The sequence below is a fragment of the Octopus sinensis genome, linkage group LG3, assembly GCF_006345805.1.
Source record: "Octopus sinensis linkage group LG3, ASM634580v1, whole genome shotgun sequence".
Taxonomy (NCBI): Eukaryota; Metazoa; Mollusca; class Cephalopoda; order Octopoda; family Octopodidae; genus Octopus; species Octopus sinensis.
Window position 1 is genome coordinate 71,923,766 of NC_042999.1, and position 27,508 is coordinate 71,951,273.

General features: G+C 34.4%; 1 protein-coding gene across 2 annotated transcripts in view; it reads left to right on the forward strand.

Annotated features, from left to right (window-relative positions):
- Positions 1-27,508, forward strand: part of LOC115209347 (G-protein coupled receptor GRL101) — an 804,611-nt gene that overhangs the window by 628,500 nt on the left and 148,603 nt on the right. For both annotated transcript variants that reach the window (XM_029777716.2, XM_036501082.1), the window contains exon 11: positions 18,579-18,695. In XM_029777716.2, the coding sequence (XP_029633576.2) occupies positions 18,579-18,695 (117 nt within the window). The remainder of the gene's footprint in view (positions 1-18,578; positions 18,696-27,508) is intronic.

The following is a 27,508-nucleotide window of genomic DNA, read 5'->3' on the forward strand; positions in this document are numbered from 1 at the left end:
ATCTATTATATAACAGCTGACTGTTTTGTAATCAGATTCAGAATGTTCTTATCATTTGGATTTAGACGTAATTTTCAGTGGTTTTCAAGCAAAACTGCATTATAAAAGAAACAGTTCGGTAACATACCAACGCTGTGGTCATTGTTCAGCTTCTTTTACCTCATTTTTTGAGTCTCCGGTTAGTTTAAATCCTTCCTGTACATGCTACAATTCTGCTATATTGACATGCTACGTTATTCTTCATGCACATCACACACTTCACCGTTGACTTTATAGACAATATGGGCGTGATTTTGGAGTTCTTTTGTTTTATTTTCACTTAATCAGTCACAGAATTTTCATTGCCTATGACGCATTTTGGCGCCTCCAAAACTCATCGGAAGAAAAGTAAAAGCTATCTGTAGGAGAAAGATCTGGCCCGAACGCTTGCAATAAATTTGACTCCACTAAAGTCACCCTAATGCTAGACGATAGCATTAAACTGGGTGACAGGAACTCTCCCTGCACCGGGCTTGCACAGAATTTTCATTTACCAAATTTCAATGAACCTAGTCGGCATGAAGCTATAGCAAAGACAACTTCTTATTGTACCGAGTAATAAGATTAAATCGAAAACTAAGTAAATGCAAAGTAAAATTTTTGACTACATATCTAGGTCTGTTATAATTGATAGAATAAATCTCATGAATATTATAAAATATATTTTTACTGCTGATCTTATATCAATTATCTACTCACTATTCGTTGCAAGGTTTACACTGTACTCATTAAATGAAGATAAAATCTAGCAGATGAGAAAGTTTCATGAACTGGTTATTATATCCCATTGAAGCAGGTACGCTTTTTTAAAGTACTAATAACCATGAAGATTCAATCGATCGTCTCTCCAATAAAACGAATAACGTTTCCGCTCAGTTTTTATAAAATTTATTCCATCTGAAGTGTTTGTGTCAGTAGCTTTCCTCCACTTAATAAACACAATAACCTTAATTGGAAGCTTAAACTGAGTTCACTTCCTCGCTAAAATGATGAAAGTTTATGAAGTCTTTGAAAACATAATTATATCATAATTAAGGTATTAAGGAGGTTCATTTGAAATTGCTAAATAACTTTCTTTCCTGCTATGTTAACAAATTTAATCAGTTGAGAATATTTCTACTTGTAAATATTAAATAATGAGGTTGAAATTAGAAATCTTCTTTGAATAACATATTTTGTCTCCTAAAGGCTGTTTACAATTTGATTATATATTGCTAAGAGGCGAAACGATTTTTGATGTAAAGAAATGCTGCTAACATTCAACTAAAACACTGAGAAAATTATTTGGCTTGAACCCATAGAGAATATACAATAATGAAATGACAATTGCGAATACACATCTGTTTTCAAGTTACAATTGTGGCGAAATTCATCTGATTTATCACTCTACAGAAAAATATATAAAACAGAAGAATGAATTACATGCATGATAGTAACTAATTGCTAATTAAGATTTCCAGCTAATTATCTTTTTTCTATCTTCCCCAAATACGGTAGTTATAAAGAAAGAGCACTTGAAATGTGTGAAAAGAGTTAACTGTTAATTAAAACTAAAACTCCTCATCCTTCTCCTTAATATATTCAAAGCCAATGCAATTGCCCTTGCGAATTTCATTAATTATGCTTTCGTTATGATACAAGCTGCTTTAGGAATAAACATCAAAAAGGTAGTGAAAACAATAATTATGAGAATTGTTGTTCCTAACAAAACCCACCTTAAAAAACTCTTCAAATACTTTTATGGCACAGAAGGTTTCGCCGAGATTCAACTTCTGCAAATCCTTTACAGTTTAATGTTTTGACAGACATGCAGTGAATTGAAATAGCTTCGTACTTGGTTATTCTGTTGGCATGAACGACTTGGATGTTGTACCGTTCATTAGCTGTACTAACATTGTAGTTACAGGTACACTGTTCTTTGATACATGATACACTTACGACAAGCGTGAGTTTTCTATTTTGTTAATAATTACAATGCAGTACATTGAAGTGACCAGCAGTTAGATTTATATTTATGAACACTCGCTGATCATGTAGAACTAAATTTTTCCAAGATTTTTTTAACATTTTTATACCATTGTCTGTCTTTGGTGATAGAGGATCTAGTTGTCGTGGATATCCCTCACTGAAGAAGATAATTATCTCCTTTTCTCTTTAGAGAATTCATTACTGATTGAACAATTCAAGTCTTGATTGCTGAATTTTTTCACACCGGACACAACCTGTGGTCATGAAAAGTTTTGTAAGACTAGATTCTGCTGCACTTCCTTCTCTCGTTCATTTTCAGTTCAAGATATTCAGAGATCTTTCCATTCTCAAAGTGTGTCTCTTTGAGTGACTGAGTTGTTCGGCCTTAAACGGTTATCACTTCTTGCGGTAATTTTTTTTCTGTTTAATGTGGAAGGACTAAGTACTCAAGGTTCACAATTCTACTCCCGACGTTCCTCACTGAGTGTGCTAAAAGTGTAAAGACTTCACATCACAAAGATCGTTGTGACCCCTGTGGCTGAACAAATACATTGAGAATATGTTTATATGCCATTTCTCGTCGGTAAAATCCAATCATTGTGTAGTTCCAATTGCAAAAGTAACCCGGAAGAAAGGAATCGACCAGTTGATGCGGCCTTCTTCTAACTTTATAGACGTTGAATAACGATGATAGTTATCTTCGTGTGCCCCAGCGTTGAGGTCTTCGGCGGTTTAACTCACTTAATCTGCTATTTCCGCCACAAAGTTGCCATTATGGTGACTTCAGACTGCATCGCTTGAGGTGTGAGTGAAGCTGGTAGGCCTTCTCACTGCGGCAAGATGTCAATTCTGAGAAAAGGATAATTAGACTGTATCGGTGACGAAGAAAATATATTAGGAAAATGCTTATTATTCGCTAGTAGTACGGTATACAATATTTTCGATGAATTTTAAAGAATGTGTATGTGTGTATCAATATCTGTCTGCGCGGGTGTATGCTCGTGCGTGTGTGTGTTTGTGTGTATGTGTGTGTTTGTGTGTTTGTGTGGTCTTTCAGCATTAGTACTCCAAGCTAAAGAAGTAGTCACTAATTAAAAGCTCTACTACTTATGTCAGTTAACTGTAGTGCACCACTCCATGTACGACCCTATAAAAGTACTAAGGTACTGAGATATTTTATTATCCTTACAGCAAAGTATTATTAATTTATCATATATTTTAATTAAGTGCAATAATCTTAACTTGACTGTTCTTTGTCAGATAACTTGGTTAAAACGTTCTTTCCAAAAAGCATTTCACATAGACGAAAACGAAATCTATATATATACCGAGGTATAAAGTCTAAATAAGATTCCTTGATCAATAAATGATTATATAAGTAACTGACCATCCGTTTAATATTGATGAAAATGATATATATTCATGTTTCGTAAGGTAAGTATATGCCCTCATGTTTTGCGCAAGGCCATTTTGACCTTCAGTAAATGTATCCTAGGTTCTCAATCTTATAGTTTTAACTTCTAAGTTGTCTTTCTCTTCTTTGTAATATATATTTTCTTTATATATTTAGGTTTGTGTCGTTACCTCACACTATGTATTTCACTGTCTTTATCGACATTTTAACATCTGAATTGATTTTTATCTGAATCAATTTTAAGAAAAGACAGATGTAATATTTTAGTACAGTCGATGTTTTTATTTTTTGTATCTCTCTCATCTCATACATAATTTAATAATATGTCATTTCCCTATAAAAGCGTCAGATGAATAGATAATGAACAGACGCACAGCCATGTACAGACGAAGACACATACAAACTATTATACCTACGTTCATATCAAATTTATGTATCTAAAGAACGCGTTCATACTGTGTAATATAGTATTGATCATTTGATTCTTCATATTGTTTACTCTTATTTGTGACTTGCAAACTAATGTGTGTAATTGAATTTTAAATTCTAAATTCTAAAAGTATATTTGCATTTTTTGTAACCCTCCTTCTTTAATCAGATTATCATATTGCTAAAATATTATGAACTAATGATCTCATAGAAGGAAACTGTTAGAAAGAATATTTATGATTACCTGTGATATTAACTTGTTTCAGTAAACTCATAAGTGGTTATTCAATCTGCTAGGAATAACAGCCCATTTCGATTGAGTGGGAGATGTGAAAATCGTTTTTAAAATAAAATGTGTTAAGCTCTAACGGGAGAAATTTTTCATGCAGTGGGCGGAAATGCGATTCATGGGGGCATTGTCATGTGAATTTTCCTATATTTTACTTAATTGTAATTTTAAATAAACTCAAACTAAATTTGAGAACTTAAAGGCATGAGTAAGATTCTATCGTTTGGCATCAAATTATAAAAGATTTGACTCGCTTATAGCGAAATATTAAGCTAAACTTTAGATAAACATTAGGCTTTGGTAAATTTGATCGAAATCAAATATATTAAATTATTATATAATCAAATGAAAATGAACTAAGAAAATTAATTCATTAATTCAGAGAGGCCAGTAGAATGTATTTGAACAATAAAATTATATCTGCTCCTGTTCGGAACAGGAGGAAACACGCGGGATGGAGGGTCACTGAAGAAGTCACAGGATATGTGCCGAAAGATTTCCAGACAGAGGACATAGAATAAGAACAATAATAAACAAGTGAAGGATTAATATATAGTGCAAGAGAAAATGACTACCCCGAAATATAACAATATACATATACATATATATATATATATATATATATATATATATATATATATATATATATATATATATATATATATATATATATATATATATATATATACATATATATATATATTCACACACACATATACACATGTGAATGTATGTGCCTGTGCATAATCAGGTGCATCTATAATTGAGTATTTATGTATCTTTATACATGCAAAACACATATGTATATGTAGGTATTCTTAACCAAAATATTTGATAAAGTCGTCAATATCCACGTAAAAATTGTAGCCAAATCGCTATCGAATCACATCTTAGCACTGGATGTAAAGCAGCAGACATTCCACAATGAAGAAGCAAATACAAAAATGAACTGTTGTTACAGTTCGAAATCTTTGATCATATATCTTCTCTATTTCATCGGAGTATGACGAGTGTAGCAGAATAACAGATTGCATTTTGTAGCTTCCCGGGTTCGGAGCAAATTGCTTTCACATTTATGTTTTTTCATGCCCGAAGAGAATAAACAAACACAATTATAATCATATCTATATATGTATGCATGCATAGCAGCCATGGCGAAATGTTTGCTCACTTTTAGTGAATAGGTTTAGTTGCGTGTCGGAACAAATTGTTTTGGCCTTGCTAATTACCCTATCGAAAGACATGCGAGGCAATTCTTTTATTTCCTTACGATCTTACAGTCTGAAGTTTACAAAAACTTCTCCTTCATTACGAAACTCTACTTTTTCGAGTAAAGGGAAGTGAACTAATAATAATTGGTAATACATGTTTAATGATATTTACAAGAATATGTTATTAGTGTATACCAATCGGGTTACATTAAACACTTGGTAGAAAAAACATTTGTGTCAAATTAAAATGCAGTCAAAAATATTGGTTTCAAATAGTCGGAAATGTTATGGGCTTCTTTCGCTTTTATACAATTTTACATCTTTCTTTGTCAGAAAACATAAATATAGAATATGAATTATTTCTAGCTTTCTTTGTAAAACTCCAAAACTCTTTTTCTTTGCATGAATAGCAAAATACAATTTAAGGGAAATAATTCGAGCTGATGGCATAAATTTATGTAAATGTGGTAGGTGGTGAACGACAGAGTAAACTGATGACGAACTGCAATCGTTCTGCTTTTGCTTTTATTCTTTCTTTTTTTTTCATTTTGGCCTTTTTACAACTTGCTTTTCTTCCGATATAATTCTTGCAGATGTTATGGATACATTTGAAACGATGTCGATTTTAGTTTATTTTTGTACCTTAGATAAACTAAATATTTTCTGCCCCATAACAAAAACGTTTATACAAGTGACCCATGAATACGCATCCTTCACTTATCCGAATTAAATGACCATATCAATTGTGATTAGTAGCGAATAACTTCAATACCTTGGAAGCAACATGTATGGAAAAGGTCAACGTTAGAGGCTGGCGTTGCAAGTACGCCTAGAGATATTCCATATATTTACCTTTCATGGATAGTATGCAATTATCATGCTACATAGACTACAAGAAGAAGTCTTTGACTAAGATTCATTGAGTATGAAGCACACAAGTTTTGTTTCAACATGGAATCCCACTCGTTACAGACACGGTAGTGCAATTAACCAAAAGATTTTGTTGCATTCGTAACTATTTACGATCTCTTTATCCATAGAATCACTTTCATTAATTCTATCACCCAAATAGGGAGGGGACCTATATATATATATATTATATATATATATATATATATATACACACACACACACACACACATATATATATATATATATATATATATATATATATATATATATAATATATATATATATATATACATATATATATATATATAATATATATATATATATATATATGTATGTATCTTGGTTTCAAATTTCGGCACCGGCCAGCAGTTTCGTAGAAAGGGCTAAGTCGGTTACATCGACCCCAGTACTCAACTAATACTGATTTTATCAACCTGGAAAGAATGAAAGGCAAAACTGACCTTTGCGGAATTTAGACTCAGAACGTGAAGCCGGGCGCTAAGAGTTTGCCCGGCATGCTAACGATTCTGCCAGTACGCCGCCTTCTATGATCTTATATATATTAGATTATAACCACTTGTGCGTAATTTGTTGAGAAAAATAAATGTAGGCGACATGTGTTTTCCTCCCTTCATTATGTGTTTTTAACTTAGGTACAAAGCCAGACAAGTTTGGGTGGGGAGTTTGTCGATCTGCCTCCAGTGCCTAATTCGTCAGCGAGTTATCATCTCCGGAACAATGAAAGATAAATTTGACGGCGATGGGATTTGAACTCAGACGTAAGATCAGAAGAAATACCGCAAGCATTTTGTCCGATATTTTAACGATTCAGCATAACGACGGCTTTTATATACATACCTACATATATACATGCACATACGCGCGCGCACACACACACACATATGTATATGTACATACGTACACACACACACGCACATATGTATATGTACATACGCACAGACACACACAGCACATATATATATATATGTATATATATATGTATATATATATGAGTGAGTATGTCCATATATTACGTGTTTGTGTAGTAGATTACAAGCATTTGTAATGTTTATTTTTCAAATGTATGAATCTTCATTATATTTTTGATTCCTTATTCTTGTGTTAATTACATATGGAACTTTGCAGTAATTACCGCTTTATTCTTTTGTATATTCATATCAGTTTTCTTTATTACTGAATTTAATTGATATTGCGAATCTAATAACAAATTGTAATTAATCACAGCTTTAAGTGTTTATTTTAGTTTTTATCTTCAAACCACTGATATTTTTTTATTTCTATCACTGTGCTTAATTCGTGATACTCAATGCAAATATCCAAGTATTGACTCTTGTGAATTCAATGCATATAAAAATGGCGTAAACAAACACCTTCCTTTTGGTTACCATGGAGTTGATAGATAATGCGTTTTTCTCGCAAAGAGCTATTGTTTGGAAAACCGATTCAACCAAATCAGATGATAGAAGCACAGATTTTGCCAACAAGTTGCTACTGACAGCCTATGAGAAAAACAGATATTCTTCATCACGACTTTGTCACAAAGTTTGTGACCGAAGGCAAACCGCATGACTATTACTAGTTCTTTATTTAACTTTCTGGTGTCGTGGGTGCTATTCACTAAGAAACCCAGCTCGTATATTTATAAAATCAAGGCTTCTCAATCAATTTATATCTATTGACCCTTTGATTATTGTCTTATTCTGATGGACCACCATAACCATTTGACATTTAAAAGCTAATTTTATAGAAACTTCCTTCAAAATCCTTATTCTTTATTTTACTCATTAACTTGCATAGGTTGTTTCTTGCAATACATACCATGACATGCATCTAAAGTAAAAAAATTTTCAAGGACCCTTAAAATACTATTGTGGTTCTCAAATTAATTATTTTGTTGCGTGGACCCCGCTGCTCCCAAAAAAATGTAATGGATCCTAAGGAGCCATACGGACACCGGTTGAGAACTCCTATCCTAAATAATAAAGAAATGTAAAATTCCAGGAAACTATTGACCTTTTGAAATTGTAATAAAGTTACTAATATTAGACACTCCTTTCTCTAATGTCAGGATTGACATATAGACTAGCACAAGAACTTCTCTTCCATAGATTTTGTCGGGCTGTAGTGTTTACTTTACTATGTTTCTGTTAGTATCGGTTTCATTTCAACTCGTGAAATTAAATTTATTTTATTCTTTTACATACATGCATAACTTCATTAAGTTGTGCTTTCCAAGCGTTTAGGAATAAATGTGAAATACTTAATGTCATTATATTAGCAATTTAATTTGGCATCCTCTTATTCTATTGGCTTTAACATATACTGAATTCATATTTAATAATGGAAATTCCTTCAGAGCATCATGAATCGTGTTATAAAAAGAAGATATGCTATAAATGTCTATATCTGCAAAACCGCCCCAGCCCACTAATAATATAAGGAACTACCATAAATGTATACATTGTTCAGTTGGAAATAATTATGTATACCATCTATGCGTTGTTGGTCAGAAAAATACTCTATACCCTCGAAGGGATTAAAGATAGTTTTATTTTGGTCGAATAAATTCCCATGCGTGCACAAAACGTAGCAAGAGACTTACTCGCCAAAAGTAAATAATATAATACAATATAATATAATATAATATAATATAATATAATATAATATAATATACAATCAGTATACACACACTCACACACACACACACACACACACACACACACACACACACATATGCAGATTTATTATTGCTATATATATATATATATATATGCATGCGCAAGCGTGTGTAATTGTAAGTTTGTGTGTGTTTGAGTACGTGTGTGTGTGTTTGTTGTGTGCATGTATCGATGTGTCGTGTCTTTGTGTATCTGTTTGTGTATGCAGGTATTCCATTATATGCGCATTGAATAGTGTGAAGACATAATCGATAGATATTTGTATATTTGTTCCATGTCCATGTAAGCGTTTCACGCAGCAGATAACTATGTATGAATGAGTTGCAGATGTCATCCTCATCAACTGAGATCAAGAAGTCCTTGATAACTGAATATGTACCGTTATAAGGTTTTGAGTTGCTTATGAAATGTTGTCTCGACTCGTACAATCTTTGTCGATCCCCAAGGCTCTGTTCCTAGCAGCAAGATTCTGATACATGCCTCTTCACTCTGAAATAATGCAATGAGCATTGATTTAAGTTAACGGAAGTTCAATTAAAAGAAGAGTGAATTTCTAAAGCCATTTTTGTACAGGGGTACTTGCGTGGCGGGAATTATGCGTTTCTGAAAACTAATCTTTACGTGAAATTCCAGTAAAGTGAAAATATTTTCCTATTGATTCGTTTCAAGAGATACTTTTTAGAAAATAACTAAAAGTCAGAAACCTGACCGCCTTTATTCATGAAAGTAACAACTGTCAATACTGATCCGGTTGTGTATAGACGATGTTGATTGCTGTGTGGGGGAGGCGGAATGAGAATCGTTGTGATGATAAGGGACACTATCTTCTATCTTATTATTCATCATCAACATTTATTCGAGGTGCAAATAACTTATCCAAAGTTATTTGATATTCATGTCTCTTCATTTGTTTCTATAGTTCAGTGTAGAAATTAAGCTTATTGTATACTCAAAGTAGAAACAACACTCGTAAGTTTTATATTCCGTTCACGTTTAGCATCAACAAAACATCTTATGACTCTTCCACTATATATACCAACCTTTTAACAATATTCTTGAAGTCAGTGTAAGAAGAATCGTTGGAAGTTCCGTATTGCTCTTGTTCTAGCGGCATCAGATAAAATTTCTCTTTGGAACACACGCAGCTTAATTACATCTTCTACAGCTTCTTGAAACTCTATAACATTTACAGGGGTCATTAATATCTGTATTTTTGTATTTAACGACTTTCTGCTTTTGGAAAACTATCTGGACATGCACTTTTCGATACACCATTTAAACTTGCGGATTTTGTTGTAATGTTATCTACAGCAACTATTATGTCGAACTTCTTCCAAAAGTCCCCAACAGTAACTTTATTCTCAGCAGCATTTGCTTTCATAAGTTGTTCGAAAGTTCTTGCCAGAAAATATAGCTTGAAGTTGTCTACCACACCTTGATCCATGAACTTCAGAAAACAAGTTGCTTTCTCACATTATCAGAAATCTAAGTCAATTTCACTGTGTGGTTGGGTGCATTTTCTAAAATGTTCAATGTTTTGTTGGGAATGTGTCTGGCTCTCTAACTTTCTACAGCAGGATAAATATATTTATAAACTAATACTTCGTTTATGATATACTTTACTTCTAGGACTTAAAGCGTGTAACATAATGAGTTATTCATAGCTTTTTGCATTAAATGGATTTTTTTGTTAAGGTCCATTTTTGTTTGTTTTCACCTTTACAGGCACTACCGAGTGCCCTAAACTTCGAAATATATCATACGCAAAGCATATCTACTAAATTCTTCATTAAGCACTTAATTGCGTCAAATAACATTATTTTGCTTCCAGAAATAAAAGAAATTAATATTTTAAACTGCTGGTGTGTATTTACTATCGACACATCTGTGCGTGTGTGTGTGTGTTTGTAAAATGCGCGTGTGTGTTGTGTGTGTTTGTATGCGTATGTGTTGTGTGTGTGTGTGTCTGTGTGTGTACTTACAGCCCTTGTGCGTTAAAACCCATTGAACCAGGATATGAATTACCAGGCACAATAATGTTGACATTATTCAGAACTCAGCTTTATAATACGTTTTTATACAGATTTTAAAAGAGGAGACTTCTCTGAGACATCAATATCGCAATGAACGGTTTCCATGTTATAATGAACAGGAAACTGTTAGATATTAATCTACACATCGTTATTTACATCGACATTGTTTCGTGTACAACATTAATAACAGATTTCAATACACAAACTCACAAACTGCCGAACGAGTTAGTACTTTACAAAAAGTAAAGTAAACCTCGATCCCATAAGAGATGTGGAAAAAAAAAGAGCTTAGAAGATTGGGTAAATACCCTAATATACATACATACATGCATGCATACACACACACACACATACATACATACATACATACATACATACATACATACATACATACATACATACATACATACATACATACATACATACATATATGTATGTAGCTGTGTGGTAAGAAGCTTGCTTTCGAACCTCATGGTTCTGGGTTCAGTCCCACTACGTGGTACCTTGAGTAACTATCTTCTACTATAGCCTCAGGTCGACGAAAGCCTTGTGAGTAGATTTTATAGATGGAAACTGGAAGAAGCCCGTCGCATATATATATATATATATATATGTGTGTGTGTGTGTGTGTGTATGTGTGTGAGCGTGTGTGTGTGTGTGTGTGTGTGTGTGTGTATGTCTTTGTTGGATGGACCACAACTAGTTGCACAGTACTCATCCCATCCAGGAAGAATCCATGAAGGATGCCTCGAAACTATCGTTGTGAGCAACGTATATTCCATTTAACCGTCGCTTTCATTTGTTATATACACATACATATATATATATATATATATATTTAAATGACATCGAAATGAAAACAGGAAAAAAGAAAAGGTTTTATCGTTGTGGACAGAAAGGAAAATAAAAACGGGGGAGAAAATATATAATAGGAGACGATAATCTGAATTGAAACGGAGAAAGTGAACAAAAGAAGGAAATGAAAATAGAGATGTAAGGTTAAAATATTTGTAAAAACATCGTTGAATTCTTTATGATATTCCAGAAATAGAAAGACTACTATTGTTTACGTAAATAAAAGAACGTTGATTACTGGAGACATACGTGGCATTGTTATTACAGAAAATTATTGTCCACTTAATGACACTTGGTATTCAAAATCGAATTTATATTGCAAAAGTTAATCAGTATAAACAAATGTTTAAAATTGAGGAAGCTAAGTGTAGGTTGGTTCTAAAACAATGAAGTACAGGAAATGACATACCATACAGTCAAAATACACACACACACACACAAACACACACACATACACACACAGGCACACACACGCACACACAAATATATATATATATATAATCTTTTACTTGTTTCAGTCATTAATTAAATTGCGGCCATAATGCAGCACTAACTTGAAAATTTTTTAGTCGAATGAATCGACTCCAGAACTTTTTTAAGCCGGATACCTATTGCATCAGTCTTTTTTCCGGAGCCACTAAGTTACGTGAGCGTAAATACATCAACACCGGCTATCAAGAAACGTAGATGTGATATATATATATCAATTTTGCAATGCCCTTTGATAAGAGTTAAACACGCGATGATATGCCACAAGCTACGGAGACTTGGCATAGTCGGAAAATCGGGAGAATGGTTACATGACTTCTGACTTCTTAGAAGAGGGTTGTGGCGCCCTCTTCAAGGAGGTTGTAAATCGGGTGGAGTGTCACAGAGAAATGTCATGTGGCCGCTGAATTTTATGGTAACGCTTTTGGACACGCCATCAGTTATACGGACAGCCACACTTACTAGCTATGCCGACGACACAAAAGTAGTAAAAGCAATCAATGAACCTCTCGATGCTAATCTTCTATAAAAAAAACCGAGGTGCTATATATAAATGGGCTGAAGAAAAAAGGTGCAGTTTAACGCAATTTAGACAACCACTAACATGCTGCAACGAAGATGCTTTGGACCAAAGGAAGCGGGAATACCAGATGCAAGTACAGTCTGTGATCTGGGGAATGATATGAGCTACAACGCCTCATTTCGTGTACATGTCACGAAGATGGTGGCAATGTGAATTTTGAGAACTTTCAAAACAAGGGGGCGGGAAACTATACTGTTTCTATGGAGAACATTTCAGGCATCTTAGCTACTGCACCTAATTGTGGTGATGCATAAAGTCAAATTACCGGCCTAAACTTGAAGCAGTTCAGGCTGGTAAGGAAGATTGCCTTAGTGGGACAGATAAGCTACTGGGAGAGTCTGGAGGAAATATGAGGGAGACATGCGGTGATATACATATGAAAGATCCTAGAGAATTTGGCACCAAGCTTGGCATCGAGTTATACCCATCCCTGAACTGGACGTCACTGCACTGTTCCAAAGTCCCCAGTCATCCTGTCTAGAGAAAAGAACATGTATTATAATAACTTTGTGTTCAAAGGCCCACAGCAATTTAATATTTTGCCAAAACATCTGAGAAGTTTATATAGAATAAGGGGTATATGTTTTCATGAAACAACTTGACCATGTTAATATATGTATATGCGTAAGTGTGCTAAGTAATTTGAGATCCGAATAAAATGAATTAGTAGATGCTAAGGCAATTAAATGTACATTAAATTCATCAATAGCGCTGTATAATATTTAGTCTTACAGAAATTAAGCTGATAGCTAGAAGGAAAAAACATATCAAGTGTGGACTAGTTAAATACCCGAATTAGATAATTTTGCATGTGTGTTTTATATATTATTCGGATGATTTAAGTGTACGAGGAAATAAATAGGATTGAAATAATGCTGAATAATAATAAAATCATGAAATATAATTGCCCTAATTATATAACACAGACGTGAAAAATAGATGAACTGGTTGAATAGGTATATGCATAAATTTAAAATGAAAATAATAAACATTAAGTCATTCAATTATGAAATCTCTCCATCTATGTATATGTATGTATATATACATATGCATATATATGTATGTATTTATACATATGCATACATATGTATCTCTCACCGTCTCTCTTTATATATATATATATATATATATATATATGTATATATATATAAAGAGAGACGGTGAGAGATACACACATACACATGTATACTAATGTTATTTTTTTATGTCAAGTTATATATAGAAAAAAAACATTTAATATTAAAGTGATGGGTAACACAATGCCTTTTACTAGCGTATATGTTTATTAAATTGTCAATATTTTCCTTGTCAAAGTTTAACAACCCATTCACTATATTTTGCCATGGAGAAAATTTCTCGCAGTTGACAAATGGTGTCCATACACCTAAATCAGTCCGCAGCACTACCTTATCTAGATTCGGAGATGCAAGCATTTCGGAATGGCTATCTCACAGACTAGACAGATGGCGCTGCGAACTGATCTAAGTGTATTTACACCACTTGTCTACAGTGAGAAATTTTATCCATGACAAAACACGGTGAATGACTTATTTATGAGTCCAAACGTTCCACATGAATATTTGAACTAGTAATAACATTGCATTTATACACATCACTGCTTAGCGCTCCCCACTCCGTAGTGTATGAAATTATGCTAATAATAATGGACTCATCAGTATACAGTTATAAAGGATAAATCACAGCGACCGAAACAATGAGACTGCTTCTGGCCTAGATTTCCCAACCGCCTTTTTTCTCGAGCAAAATGACTATGATGATTTTTTTTCTATCGTCACATTGCATGTTAAATCCCGTCTTCCGCGACAAGAAAATCTGATTTTCTAGTTTAAATATTTGTTAACGAGCATCCTGCCCGAAGGATTAATTTAAAACGGAGTAATTTAGAATGGTTCACAGTGTGTCACGAGGCAGAATAATACAGATGCAGAACAGGACAAGATTGGTATAGGAAATACAAATAGTTTTATGCTGATCTCGCCTTAGGACTCAGCCTACGTTATTTCTGCTGAAGTTTGTCTAATAATTCTTTCTGCTATAGGAACAAAGCCTAAATTTTGAGTAGGGACGGGGAGTGGCCGATTACATCAGTCCTAGGGTTCAACTGGTACATATTTCATCCAACTCCGAAAGGATGAAACACATAGTCGGTCTTGGCGGAATTTGAACTGAGAACGTAATGAGAGACGAAACACCGTTTAGCATTTTGTCCGGTGTACGAACGACTCTGCCATAAATTTATCTAATATCAGACAAACGCCGAAGCGGATTGTAAATAGCAGTGAGATTACACGTAATCCTATATATAACTGCAGTATGAGGCTTTAATCCATCAGCTGTCACAATCGAAATTTTGGAACAGTTCTACGCTGTGCTTGTCTGTATTGATGCATGTATATGCGTTTATATACGTGTTAGTTTGCGCTTATGAATTGTGATGAGAATTGCGGATCATTCTACGTAGGGGTTCGGTTTTGCTTAATATCTTGGAGTTATGGCCAGTACAGAATATAATGTACCCGGATGTTTGTGAGCTCCCACGTAAGGCTTTATATAGATAAATTTTTTGTATGTTTTTCTTTGTGCGCGTGTGTACTATTTTGTTTGTGAGTGCTAATGTTATTGCTCTGATTAGTCGGAAAAGTGTCAGAAAAAGTGTTTGTGTGCGTATGTATGTCCACGTTTTGTGTGCATGTTTTTTTTGTAGGTTGTATATCGGAATGTATATGCTAATGCCTGTTTTTTTACCCTTTTCTCCATTGACGCAACAGTTTGTTGTTTCAGCAATGAAGAAGCATACAATAGCGTCAAAGATTAGATAAGATATACACACGCATTTTTATATTTACTAGGTCTGATCAATAAGTATCCAGACTATTCCCATACTACAAAGCTATAGCACGCAGAGTAAAGCCGCTTGGCAAAGATTGACCTTGCACTCTGCTGTGCATGCGCACTAAGTTTTAACGTTGTAGCTCACTTCTGCCGTTCGCAGCAGGGGTTGGAAGGAACGTGTTTACTGTGTGATCGTCGCATTGAGCGTGGCAGAGACAGGTGTCATGGAGATACCTGCTCAGAGGCCTACGCAAAGTTGCAGAAAAATTATGGCGAGGAGTGTATGAACCGCACACAAGTGTACGAGTGTTTCAGACGTTTCCAAGATGGCCGAAAATATTCCGATAGTGATGCAGGCAAGCAGTAGAACTCAGAAAAACATCATATACGTGCATGCAGCTGTGAGGGGAAATTGTTGAATCACCATTTGTGAGTTATCAGATTATATACAGATTAGTTATGGTTCAGTCCAGTCCATTATCACTGAAGATTTGGGTATGAGTCGCGTGTCTGTCGAGTTTGTGCCGAAACTGCTTTCAGCTGACTAAAAAGTCACTCAGGTTTCAGTTGCACAAAATCTCCTTGATTGTGTCCTGAACGATGAAAACATTTTGAAAACTTTGCGTAGGGCTCCGAGTCAGTATCACCAAGCTTTTGGCAAAATTTGATGCAGATTCCCTGCTCAACTTTCTCTGTCATGGCCATGCGACGATCACAAGCTACACACGTTCATTCCAGGCACCGTTGTAAACAGCGAAAGTGAGGTAGAACGTTAAAACTTAATGTGCATGTACAGCAAAGTTAAAGGTCAATCTGTGTCAAACGGCTTTACTCTGCGTGATTTAGCCTTGTTACTATAGCAACAGTCCGAATACTTAATGACCAGATCAGATCATGTATATGTTTGTGTGTGTGTGTGTGTGTGTGTGTGTGTGTGTGTGCGTGCGTGTGTGTGTGTGTGTGTGTGTGCGCGTGTGTCTGTGTGCCTGTGTCTGTATCTGTGTCTGTGTCTGTATCTGTGTCTGTGTGTGTGTGTAGCGTCATACTGTATACACATTTAGTGTATACTTTAGAATAACACAGATAAATTTATATGCGTTGGATGAAAGTGCAATTTATTTAAAATCCTTTTCTGCATTTTAATCTATGACAGTATTTTAGATGAATTAACCTGATAATAACACACTGATTTATTCTTAACGCAAGAAGTACATATATGATAAGTGTGGGTGTAAGAATACGCTATAGTAAGCATAAACTAAGGGGTTGTATATTATGATCACCAAACAAATGTAAAATTATATGAAAATATACAAAAATCAGGACAAAATATAATTAGATTAATTTTAAAAAACGAAAAATATGTGCGATCCGCATTAATCAGAAATAAACTTCAAATTTGGATGAAAGCGCCTCTGGGTCTGTCTGTCTTCCATTCTTGACTCTCCGTAATTAACAGATAACCTCCATTGAATATGTGCAATTTGTTCAGAATAACTGTCTGGAACTCAGCTGTAATAAGATAGTGCATGTATTCTCTACCGTCGGCGGTGGAATGATCTTCATGCCGTGTATTTTGAACATCTGTTTTGGAGTTTAACACTTGTTCGCTCCTTTCGTTGACGGCCACATATTTCCACTTCCTTTTAAACCCACCCCTCATCGTTCTTCGACCTGTTTATCTTAGCAAGATAGTAGATAGGGGGCGGTAGTCCTGCGAGAAGTTCTTTTTCTCCTAGTTGTTGGTCAACTGGCCAGTAGTATCCTCGTCATCGGTTTCCTGGCTACCAGCCACTGGCACGAAGGATGTGTTTCTCCGCTATATACAGACCGACAACCAGCGGGTATCTGGAAACAAAAGATTTTGTACTGTTGCTTCTGGTGTACTGCTACCCGTCGCTGTCTGTTCCCATCAGCCTTCCCAACTTCAAAGGGTAGAATGGCCTCAAGACCCCTTATTGACACATATTAAACAGCCGAGCTTTCTGATATGCACTACAATTACTATTGCTTTTCTTTCTGTATTTTGATGGGTTACAGCCCTGAGATATCTGTGAGGTGGATGTTAATCCCAGCCGACTACGTATATAATTTTATAATCTTGGTGGTTGACACCCAGAACGTGCGGCGATACGACAACAACGGGGGTTCTAAACGGAGCACTGAAATTATCGAGTGTTTTATACGTTCGCAACAGAGAGTCGGAATTCTTTTATTGAGTTGGAGCAGAAGCGCTAACACTACGACTGTACTTTTCATTCGATTCTATAAACATCTCTACGGTCTACACTGAAACATGAATTAGTGTATCCACTGTAAAACATTATGCTGTTCCCCATGAATTCAAACCAACTCATTAAAGAATTTCAACACAGCAATGCATAATGCAAACTAAAATAAAAATATGAAACATTGTCACTTTTACAGTTCATATTCGTTTCACATTAAGCACCTTCCACTACCAGGGTCACTATACACAACACTAATCATCCGGTGATGGCGTGACACTGTATCTGTACGGTTAACTACTACTCTCACGATACACTAACACATTCAATAATTCGGACGCTTAATTCTTATTTTATCGCAAAAGCAAAAGAAAATATTAATAACGATCTGATATGATGTCAGCTGTTTTCAAACTGCACCCCTCCGCAACACACGCTCGCGCGCGCACGCATTCATACTATTGTGCAGCGCTCTGACCACCAAGTAACGCGTTTCCATATAATATAATAGCATAGAGAGAACTGTATTGCTTATTCTTTTATTAAATGCTCACACTTTTCTATTTTCTGTTCCAGAAACATATGACTGTCCTCCGGGACACCGAAAATGTCGAGGAGGGCAATGTATCGCAGAAAATAAATGGTGTGACTTTTGGAGAGATTGTCCTGATAATTCAGATGAAGAAGACTGCGGTAATTTTATTTCTAATCTTTCAATTCTAATCTTTATCTATTGCAGTTGCTTTCTAAATATAATTATTTTTCCAATGTGTATTGTATGGTGTTAAATATGTGAGGTAGTGACTGGCAACGTGTCGATTTTAATGATTTTTATAGGTTTAAAGCTAATGTATTTATTTATGTACTGGGTTATAGCAGACACCATAAAACAGGACGTTCTCGATGAATCGGTGTCACGATTCAGTGGTTTCAATTTCTGGAGAAGCACCACTACATATATTTATGCTGCTAATGTGTCTTTTAGATAAAACCTACTAAAAGCTGATTCAAAGGCATGTTTCGATTACTATTTGAAGCTAAGTTTCCAATATTTGTGTAAAATACATGAACGCCACAAACATATATTTACCTTCACATACAGATATATGATACTGAGAGTATTATTTCAATACTTTGGTGGATGGAGTGAACTATTTGCTCGATGCTCTCCATAGTGTTAGCTTCTAGATCATCAGCATTGTCTTGTAGGGAAGCTTTGGCTAACATGTTGATATCATCCACATAGCGGAAATACATGGTTAAGTTTATGGAGTTTTCTGCTAATTTCTCTTTTCCTCCTGTCCCTCCATACCATAGATAGGTGAGCCACATCGCCAGCGATACTGACACCGATGGCTGCACCTTCCACTTGGGCGTATATTTTGTTATTAAACTTAAATATATGGTCCTTGCGTGTGCTCTTGGTACTCGCACGCACCGCATGTGCGATCATTGTTTTCGGGGGTCTTCTTGGCCATAGAATTTATAAGCCTAGTACTTATTCTATCGGTGTCTTTTGCTGAACCGCTAAGTTACGAGTACGTAAACACACCAACACCGATTGTCAAGAGGTAAAGGGGAGACAAATACAGACTAAAAGACACACACACATATACATACACACACACACCCGCATACATATATATATATATATATGCACGTGACAGGCTTTATTCAGTTTCCGTCTACCAAATCCACTCACAAGACTTTGGTCACCAGAGGCTATAGTAGAAGAAACGCGCCCAGGTTGACATGCAGTGGGGCTGAGCACCGTAAACATATGGTCGTGAAGCAAGTTTCTTACCAGACAGCCACGCTTGCGCCTATGCACACACACACACACACACACACCACACACACACACACACACACACACATATATATATATATATATATATATATATATATATATATATAATATATATATATATATATATATACATATATATATTTATGTATATATATGCATGTATATGAGATGAAAAACTTCACACAGATACCTAAGAGTACTACATTGAATTTACTATGCTGAAAATAACGTATGTATTTTTCTTATATATATAAAGTTATGTGCACTCAATAAACTAGATAAGCTTCATTAGATTATCCATTTGACATGCGAAGCCCTGTTGCAAAGTAAAAGAAACTAGCTGTTTATTCTGTTGTTTTATTGTCGATAACCTATTCAAACAGTAATTCCTTTTGCAGAACACCTGAATGCCTTGTCCCTCTTATTCCTGGTTTCTGTAGTGACAAAATGATAAATATATCCCCCTGTATGAAATATCAGTGCTTCAAACAAATTTCCTTCAAGTTTAGGAACCTATTTCCCTCGATTTGGTCAACTGCGACACGCACGGTAAATTACTTTGCGTAAGCGCAAACCGAAAAGCTTGTAGATTTTAGTTATTCGATACAGAAAAATACTTAAACGATGAAAAAAAAATCGATAATTTTCATTGATTTCTTTAAGGATCGACAAGACTATATTGTGTTGTGGTTGTATATACTGTTAGATGTAGTAGAGTATATGAAAACTTATCTAACGGTGTTTAGATTTGTCTTTTTATATCCAAAGATCAAAACTAACGTGGGCCTACTTTCCTCCATCAGGGATTAAATCAGGAATTAAAGTTGGTGTTAGCCACTGTTGCCAGATCCAATATTCTCAGTCGTGTCTTTATGTTAGAAAACCCAGCAGCATAGTCATAAATGAAACCAATAAAAGCATGTAATTAGTATCATAAATAAAATATCTCTGGTGAATTGAAACCCAGACATAGAGAGACGAGGCAAATAATCTTAAAACTATTAATCGAGTGCTCTACTTTCTTGTATTGTTTCACTGTGATCAAATTCATGAATAAAGAAAGCTGCAACCACAATGTTATGACTGTTCTGTCATTCGGACATGGTTTTAATCTTTCATTGACATGAGACTATTTTATTTACACCGATAATGCCGTTAGAAAAGCGTGAACGTTATAAAAGGAAAAAAAAACCCTAGACTATCTTCTGATAAATGCTGAGCCTTGTAACCTGTCAAAAAATGTAATGATATTGGCGTGAGCGTTGCAATTTCAAACCCCAGTAGAGATTAGTTTACGCTTGGCAAGTTATAGATGTCACAAAACCAATTCCCTTCTCCTCTTGAAATATATAGCATTTGTTAAACAAAGACTGCATAATTTCATTAAAAAGGAAAGTGAATTGATTTATGGTTGAAGAAATATGATGGAAAATTTATGAATGAGAAATAAGATGAATAACAATACAGAACACATGAAGAGGGGAGGAGGGTTGAATCGTTATGAATTCATTTCCGTAAATAATCATCGATTCTGAGTGACTGCAATAAAGTCTTATATATTAGAAAACGGATATAAAATTCTACATTTATGTGTTGCTCTTTTATTAACATTTATAGCCCACTTCGCCAGTGTTTCTAATTATATCATATTTAAGAATTAGCAACACGTTTGAAATGACATTTAAATTTGTGACGCTTTGAAAGTGTGATTAGTGGCAATCATGTGAGAGTAATAATACTTGCTTCATGATACCATTCTCACATTATATTTCCCTTTCAGTGACTGATCAGCCATGATTTAGTGGGAAAATTGGTAAATTTTTTCGCTAAATTACCTCAGTTTTATTCAGCCACAAGAAATGGGCTAAATTAGCTTCTGGTGGGTAGACAGAATATTAGACAATCAGAAAAAGAACCAATTTAGTGTTTTGGTAATGTGTTCACAACTTGTCAATTGTCAACACGATTTTCTCCGGCTGGTTTATCATACATTTATATAAATAATTGGTAGAAAAAAACTGACTGCTGTAAATAGAGGAAAATGGAATGTAATTCATTTGGAGTTGTCATGGAAAGGCCATAATCTAGGGCAGTAGAATGGAAGGTGTCAGTAATACCAGTATTACATATGTGTTGCCTTCAAACAATTAATATAAAATGATGATATGCTTCGCGTCCGTAAGAACTCGCCATAGGTGCACTGTAATATGAAGTATTGATCAGATATTTTGCAGTAATAAGGGCAAGTCTTCTAGGTCTGAATCATTATATTATTTCTTACTCTGCTGCTCTGCTTCCCTCGTTAACGCAATGACGACTGTTCCCTGTCCAATCCTTGAAATTGCAAAAAAGAAAAAAACAAATCACACACACACACACACACACACGCACACACACACACACACACACACAAAACGTAATTACATATGCTTTCAAGATGATTTGTGGTGTGTTCATGTGCTTATATCTGTGAAACAGAGTGATAAATTTGAAACTAAAGAATTATTGGTGTCTTAAAAGAACATAAAGAAAAATATTAACAGATAAAAGAAGTGTTAATTATATAAAAACCGTTCAATAAATCTCTTATCTGTCTCACTCATTATTCACATATGTTTTGCTGGCCATTAAAGTAATTATTGTTCTAAGGAACAGGTTGCCAAAAAATATAAAAAAGATCCATAAACAAATAAGTCACATTTTTGTAAAACAAAGTGTAGGGTTAGAAAAATAATCTAAACAATAAAATTCAACGTGTCCTGAATATCCTATGATAAATGTGCTAACGGTTCACAAAATCAGGATACTAAACTATTGGTAACTACAATTAGCACAAAGCCACAAATTTTTATGTGAGCTAGTATAGTCGATCGAATTGATTTTAGTACATGCTTGGCATATATATTATCGACGTTGCGGCCATGAAATATAAGATAATTTGATTCCCACATTACATATACAAAATCTATAAAGACTGTTTAGTTGGGTCTATTCTGAAATTTATTTGATAATATGACCTGAGGCTAAACAATAACCTCAACTGTGGTGTGATATAGTCCACTGCGCTGATTCTAGACTTTGCAATTGATGTTTGTGTAAGATATAACGCTCACGATTAAAGAGTTTACAGTTGATATACTTTTCACATGCTAAGGCATGGGGTTCACTCATAAAAAAAAAACATGTATTTATGGTCTGAATTATTAAAGCCCTTCTAAAATACATTAAAGCTAAACGATACGAACTGCAAGCGGAAAATGTAAATACATTTTCGCGTGATCTGATTCAAAGAACGTTCATCTTTTTTCACTGAATACATCAGCATCATTTCTCATTATATTTTATCATGTTTTCGTGGCTATTATCACAGTATGGATTCAAAATGATAGCTACAAAAACAAAAACATACGCGTTAGAAAATATACCTGTGTTTATCTGTAAATGCCTTACGTATATGAATAATAGTATAAACACACTACTGTTTACAATTAATGAATATGTATAAGTCTGCGTGCGCACGCACGTGTATTTGAGTATAAATCACGAAATATCTTCATCGCACGTATAATGTTTTTATTAAAAATATTTTTTAAAAAATTCATTGAAACAATAATTATCATAAATATGAGTAAATTATTTTTCAAAATAACGGTCTTGTTGCATTTAAACTCCGACATCTTCCTGTATATTTCTTCATCCATTTCCGAAAAAGAAATGTGTACAGTTCAGGGATGAATTATCTATGCATTATTCTTCTCACTTCTTGGTCTCACAGAAATCTGCAACCACTTAAGACATCTTTGAGTAAAGCAAACGAAATAGTGGTGAGCCGTAAGAACAATATTAGGACTATATAAAGGAAGCTCTTCGGATTTCAAAATGGCGTTTCTGGAAGATTTCAACAATGTGAGGAGATGTATGGGGAAAGGAGAGTTTTGTTGCACAACAGCACAATACTTTCAACAATAGCCCTTGATTTTTACTTAGATTAAGAATCCTTAGTTTTTCACGCAGCAGCTCGCTACAACGAGCACTCTCCGCTGTTTAGTATATCTCGTGATATCTTTACGTATTGATCCTTACGAACATCAATGTCAGCATCAATTTTTTTGTTGTTAGTGAGACTTCGAACACTTTCCTAACAGACGGATGTTTCTTTTCCGCACTCTGATACTCTGGCATTCACTTTGCGGTTCATGCAGCAACATATAGGTTTCGTAGCAGCAAATATCTTTCTAAAGCAAGTGTCACTTTCGTTACCATGGCGATCAGACAGTCATTGACTGATTTCAAAACAATTCTGTTTATGCAGTTACTTCACATTTTGTAACACATCTTGTACAAACACTCCTAAAAACCAATCTGTCGCCGATAACTTCGTAGAAAAATATGACAAATATGCATATAATTTTCCACGTCATCAATATCCATCCATTGACCTACAGAACAATATCATAAACATCATCAGCAAGGATAGTGCCGCGTCAGCTTTTATATGTGTGATATTTATGAGAACGATTAGAAAATTTTCTGCCCATTCTTAAACAATCTGAAGTAGTATCCCTATGTTCTTTTATTCCGTCATGAGCTCTTTATTGCTTTAAAATAAACTGTAAATGGACGGTTAACTTAATAACGATATATATATGTATATATATATATATATATATAAATACACGGATATGTGACATTATATCCGTGTCGGAGTCACTGAAGAGATAGATAATCTAGTAATGCCCAGGAAGCTAATTTTCAAGTTAATAGGAAAAACCCGGAACCATGTGGTTGGGAAGCAAGCTTTTTACCACACGAGCATTCTTGCACCTTATATGTATGTATATATATATATATATATATATATATATATATATATATATATATATATATATATATATATATAATATATATATATATAAGTTAATCCAAACAAGAAAACACAAAAAGAACACAGTAACGCGAGGACGTGGAATAAATAAATTATTATTGGACGCTCAGGAAAGACGGGAAGAAGGGGGGGCTTAACGTTTCGAGCGGAGCTCTTCGTCGGAAACATAGGAGAAAGAAAGATCCCGAGAAGGGAAGACAGAGGAAAAAAATCGCTGGGGGTACTCACGAGGTCACATATTGAAAGACCGGAAGTTGAAAGGTGGAAGAATGATATTTTTAAAAGACAGGAGAGTTTCAAAGACAGTATGGTAAGGACAAGGAAATGTGTGTGGATGTGTGCGTACGCGGAGGTCTGCCGGTGCGCGTGTGTGTGTATGTGTGCAATGATGACACGTGTGTGTGAGGGGGGTGCGTGTGTGTGAGGGGGTGCGTGTGTGTGTGCATGTGTGTATGGCGAACAACTGGCTAGTAGCTGGCCAGTTTGTAGGAATAAGGAGTGGTGATTTTTGTGTCCAGCACAGGTCGAAAACAAAGAGGTATGTGTGTGTGCGTGTATATATATGTATCGTGTGTGTGTTTTGTTTGTAGTGTGTGTGTGTATGTGTGTGTTCGTGTGTGTATGCGTAGAGTTTGGGAATGTGTCGAGTAACTGTGCTTAACTTAGTGTATGTGTGCGTGTGTGCTTGTACGTGCGTGAGTGTGTATATATATGTATGTATAACTGTGTGCGTGTATGTATAATTGTGTGCCGTGTGTATGGGATGTATGTGTGGGTTCATTTGTGTGTGTGTTTGTATGTGCGTATTGTTGTGTGTGCGTGTATGTGTGCGTTTGTATGTGTGTGTGTACGTATGTGTATGTGTGCGTGCGCGTGTAGGTATATATTGTGTGTATGTATATATATATATTTGTGTGTGTGTATGTATATATATATATATATATATATATATATATCTATGTTATGTATATATGATACTGATTAGAAGATCGAAAATCCACCTGAAGATTGTCGGAGCAGACATGAAACATTTGTAGTGGCGGTTTATTTAATTTATATTAAAATTTTATGTATTGATTAAGTCTTTCCTTGTTTGGTTTTAAAATAGTGGTTTTGTCTCGAATTATATTATATAATATTTTACTATAAAATTGGATTTAACCCTAAATCTGATTTTTCCCTGTAATTTTGGATTCATTCCCTAATATTTATTATATATATATATATATATATATATATATATATATTATATATATATATATATATAATATTATTAGAGACAAAACCACTATTTTGCAAAACAAACAAGGAAAGACTTAATCAATACATAAAATTTTAATAAAAAGTCAAAAAAACCGCCACTACAATTGTTTCTTGTCCTGATCGACAATCTTCAGGTGGACTTCCAATAAGTCAGTTTCAAATAATTTGAAACTGACTTATTGGAAGTCCACCTGAAGATTGTCGATCAGGACAAGAAACAATTGTAGTGGCGGTTTTTTTGACTTTTTATTAAAATTTTATGTATTGATTAAGTCTTTCCTTGTTTGTTTTGCAAAATAGTGGTTTTGTCTCTAATAATATTATATAATATTTTACTATAAAATTGGATTTAATCCTAAATCTGATTTTTCCCTGTAAATTTGGATTTATTCCCTAATATTATATATATATATATATATATATATATATATATATATATATATAATATATATATATATATATATATATATATATATATGTATGTATATATAAAGTATTCATGCGACGATATATTATCCTCATAAGGGAATATTATATTCTCCGTTTTTTGTCTTTACTTCCGTACACATTCGCTAGCTTTCTTTAAAAGGGGTTCTAATGGTCTTAGCTTAGACTCTTTTGGGGCAACCAGATCGAACACTTTTGAGTGTAACTGCCCGAAACGGTCGTGACTTCTGGTACTTGACTGACGAAAGAAGGCCACGAACGACCCATCTTTTTTGCCTGTGCTAATTGTTGTTTCTCTTGTCCGCCTTTGTATCGTTTATCTGTCCGAATGTTTTATTGTCCTCTCTTGCATTTTTATTCCATTTTTATATTCATATATATATATATATATGTGTGTGTGTGTGTGTGTGCGTGTGTGTGTGTGTGTGCGTGTGTGTGTGTGTCTGTCTGTTTGTCTGTCTGTGTGTGTGTGTGTGTGTGTGTAGGGTTAACGAAAAGTCACCTGACAGTAAATCAACGCTATTTAAATTCAATATTAAAACAAAAGATTATTTCATAAATAGACAAATGTTGAACAGAAACGGGGATTTTTACTCACAGCATTTTATTAAACATTTATAATTGGAATGAATAAATAAAATTTGATATTAAGTATATATGGAATATTTGATTTACTGTCGAGTGCCTTTTGACCACCCCTGTATATAAGTGTGTATGTGTGTGTGCGAGCGCGTGTGCGCTTGTGTTACAACACAGAATCCAAGGTTCCACACTTCGAAATAATTAAACATGAACTACTATTGGAACTTACATACCATATACAGAAGATTTTTTTAAACACTTTTATACCCCACTTTCCTCGAATAATGGAGCTGCAACTACAATATCTTCATATATTATATAATAATATATTCTCTATCTCCTTTTCCATAACAATTCCACATTTCGAACTCAAATATTTACCTTTATTTAACCATTTCACATCATCTCTGATGAAAGAATATCCATAATATCCCAGAAAAAAAGCTGTAAGACTATATCTATATCTCTTTCCTTATAAATGTCCCGAAAACTCACAGCCTTGGCTTTGTTATCTCATAT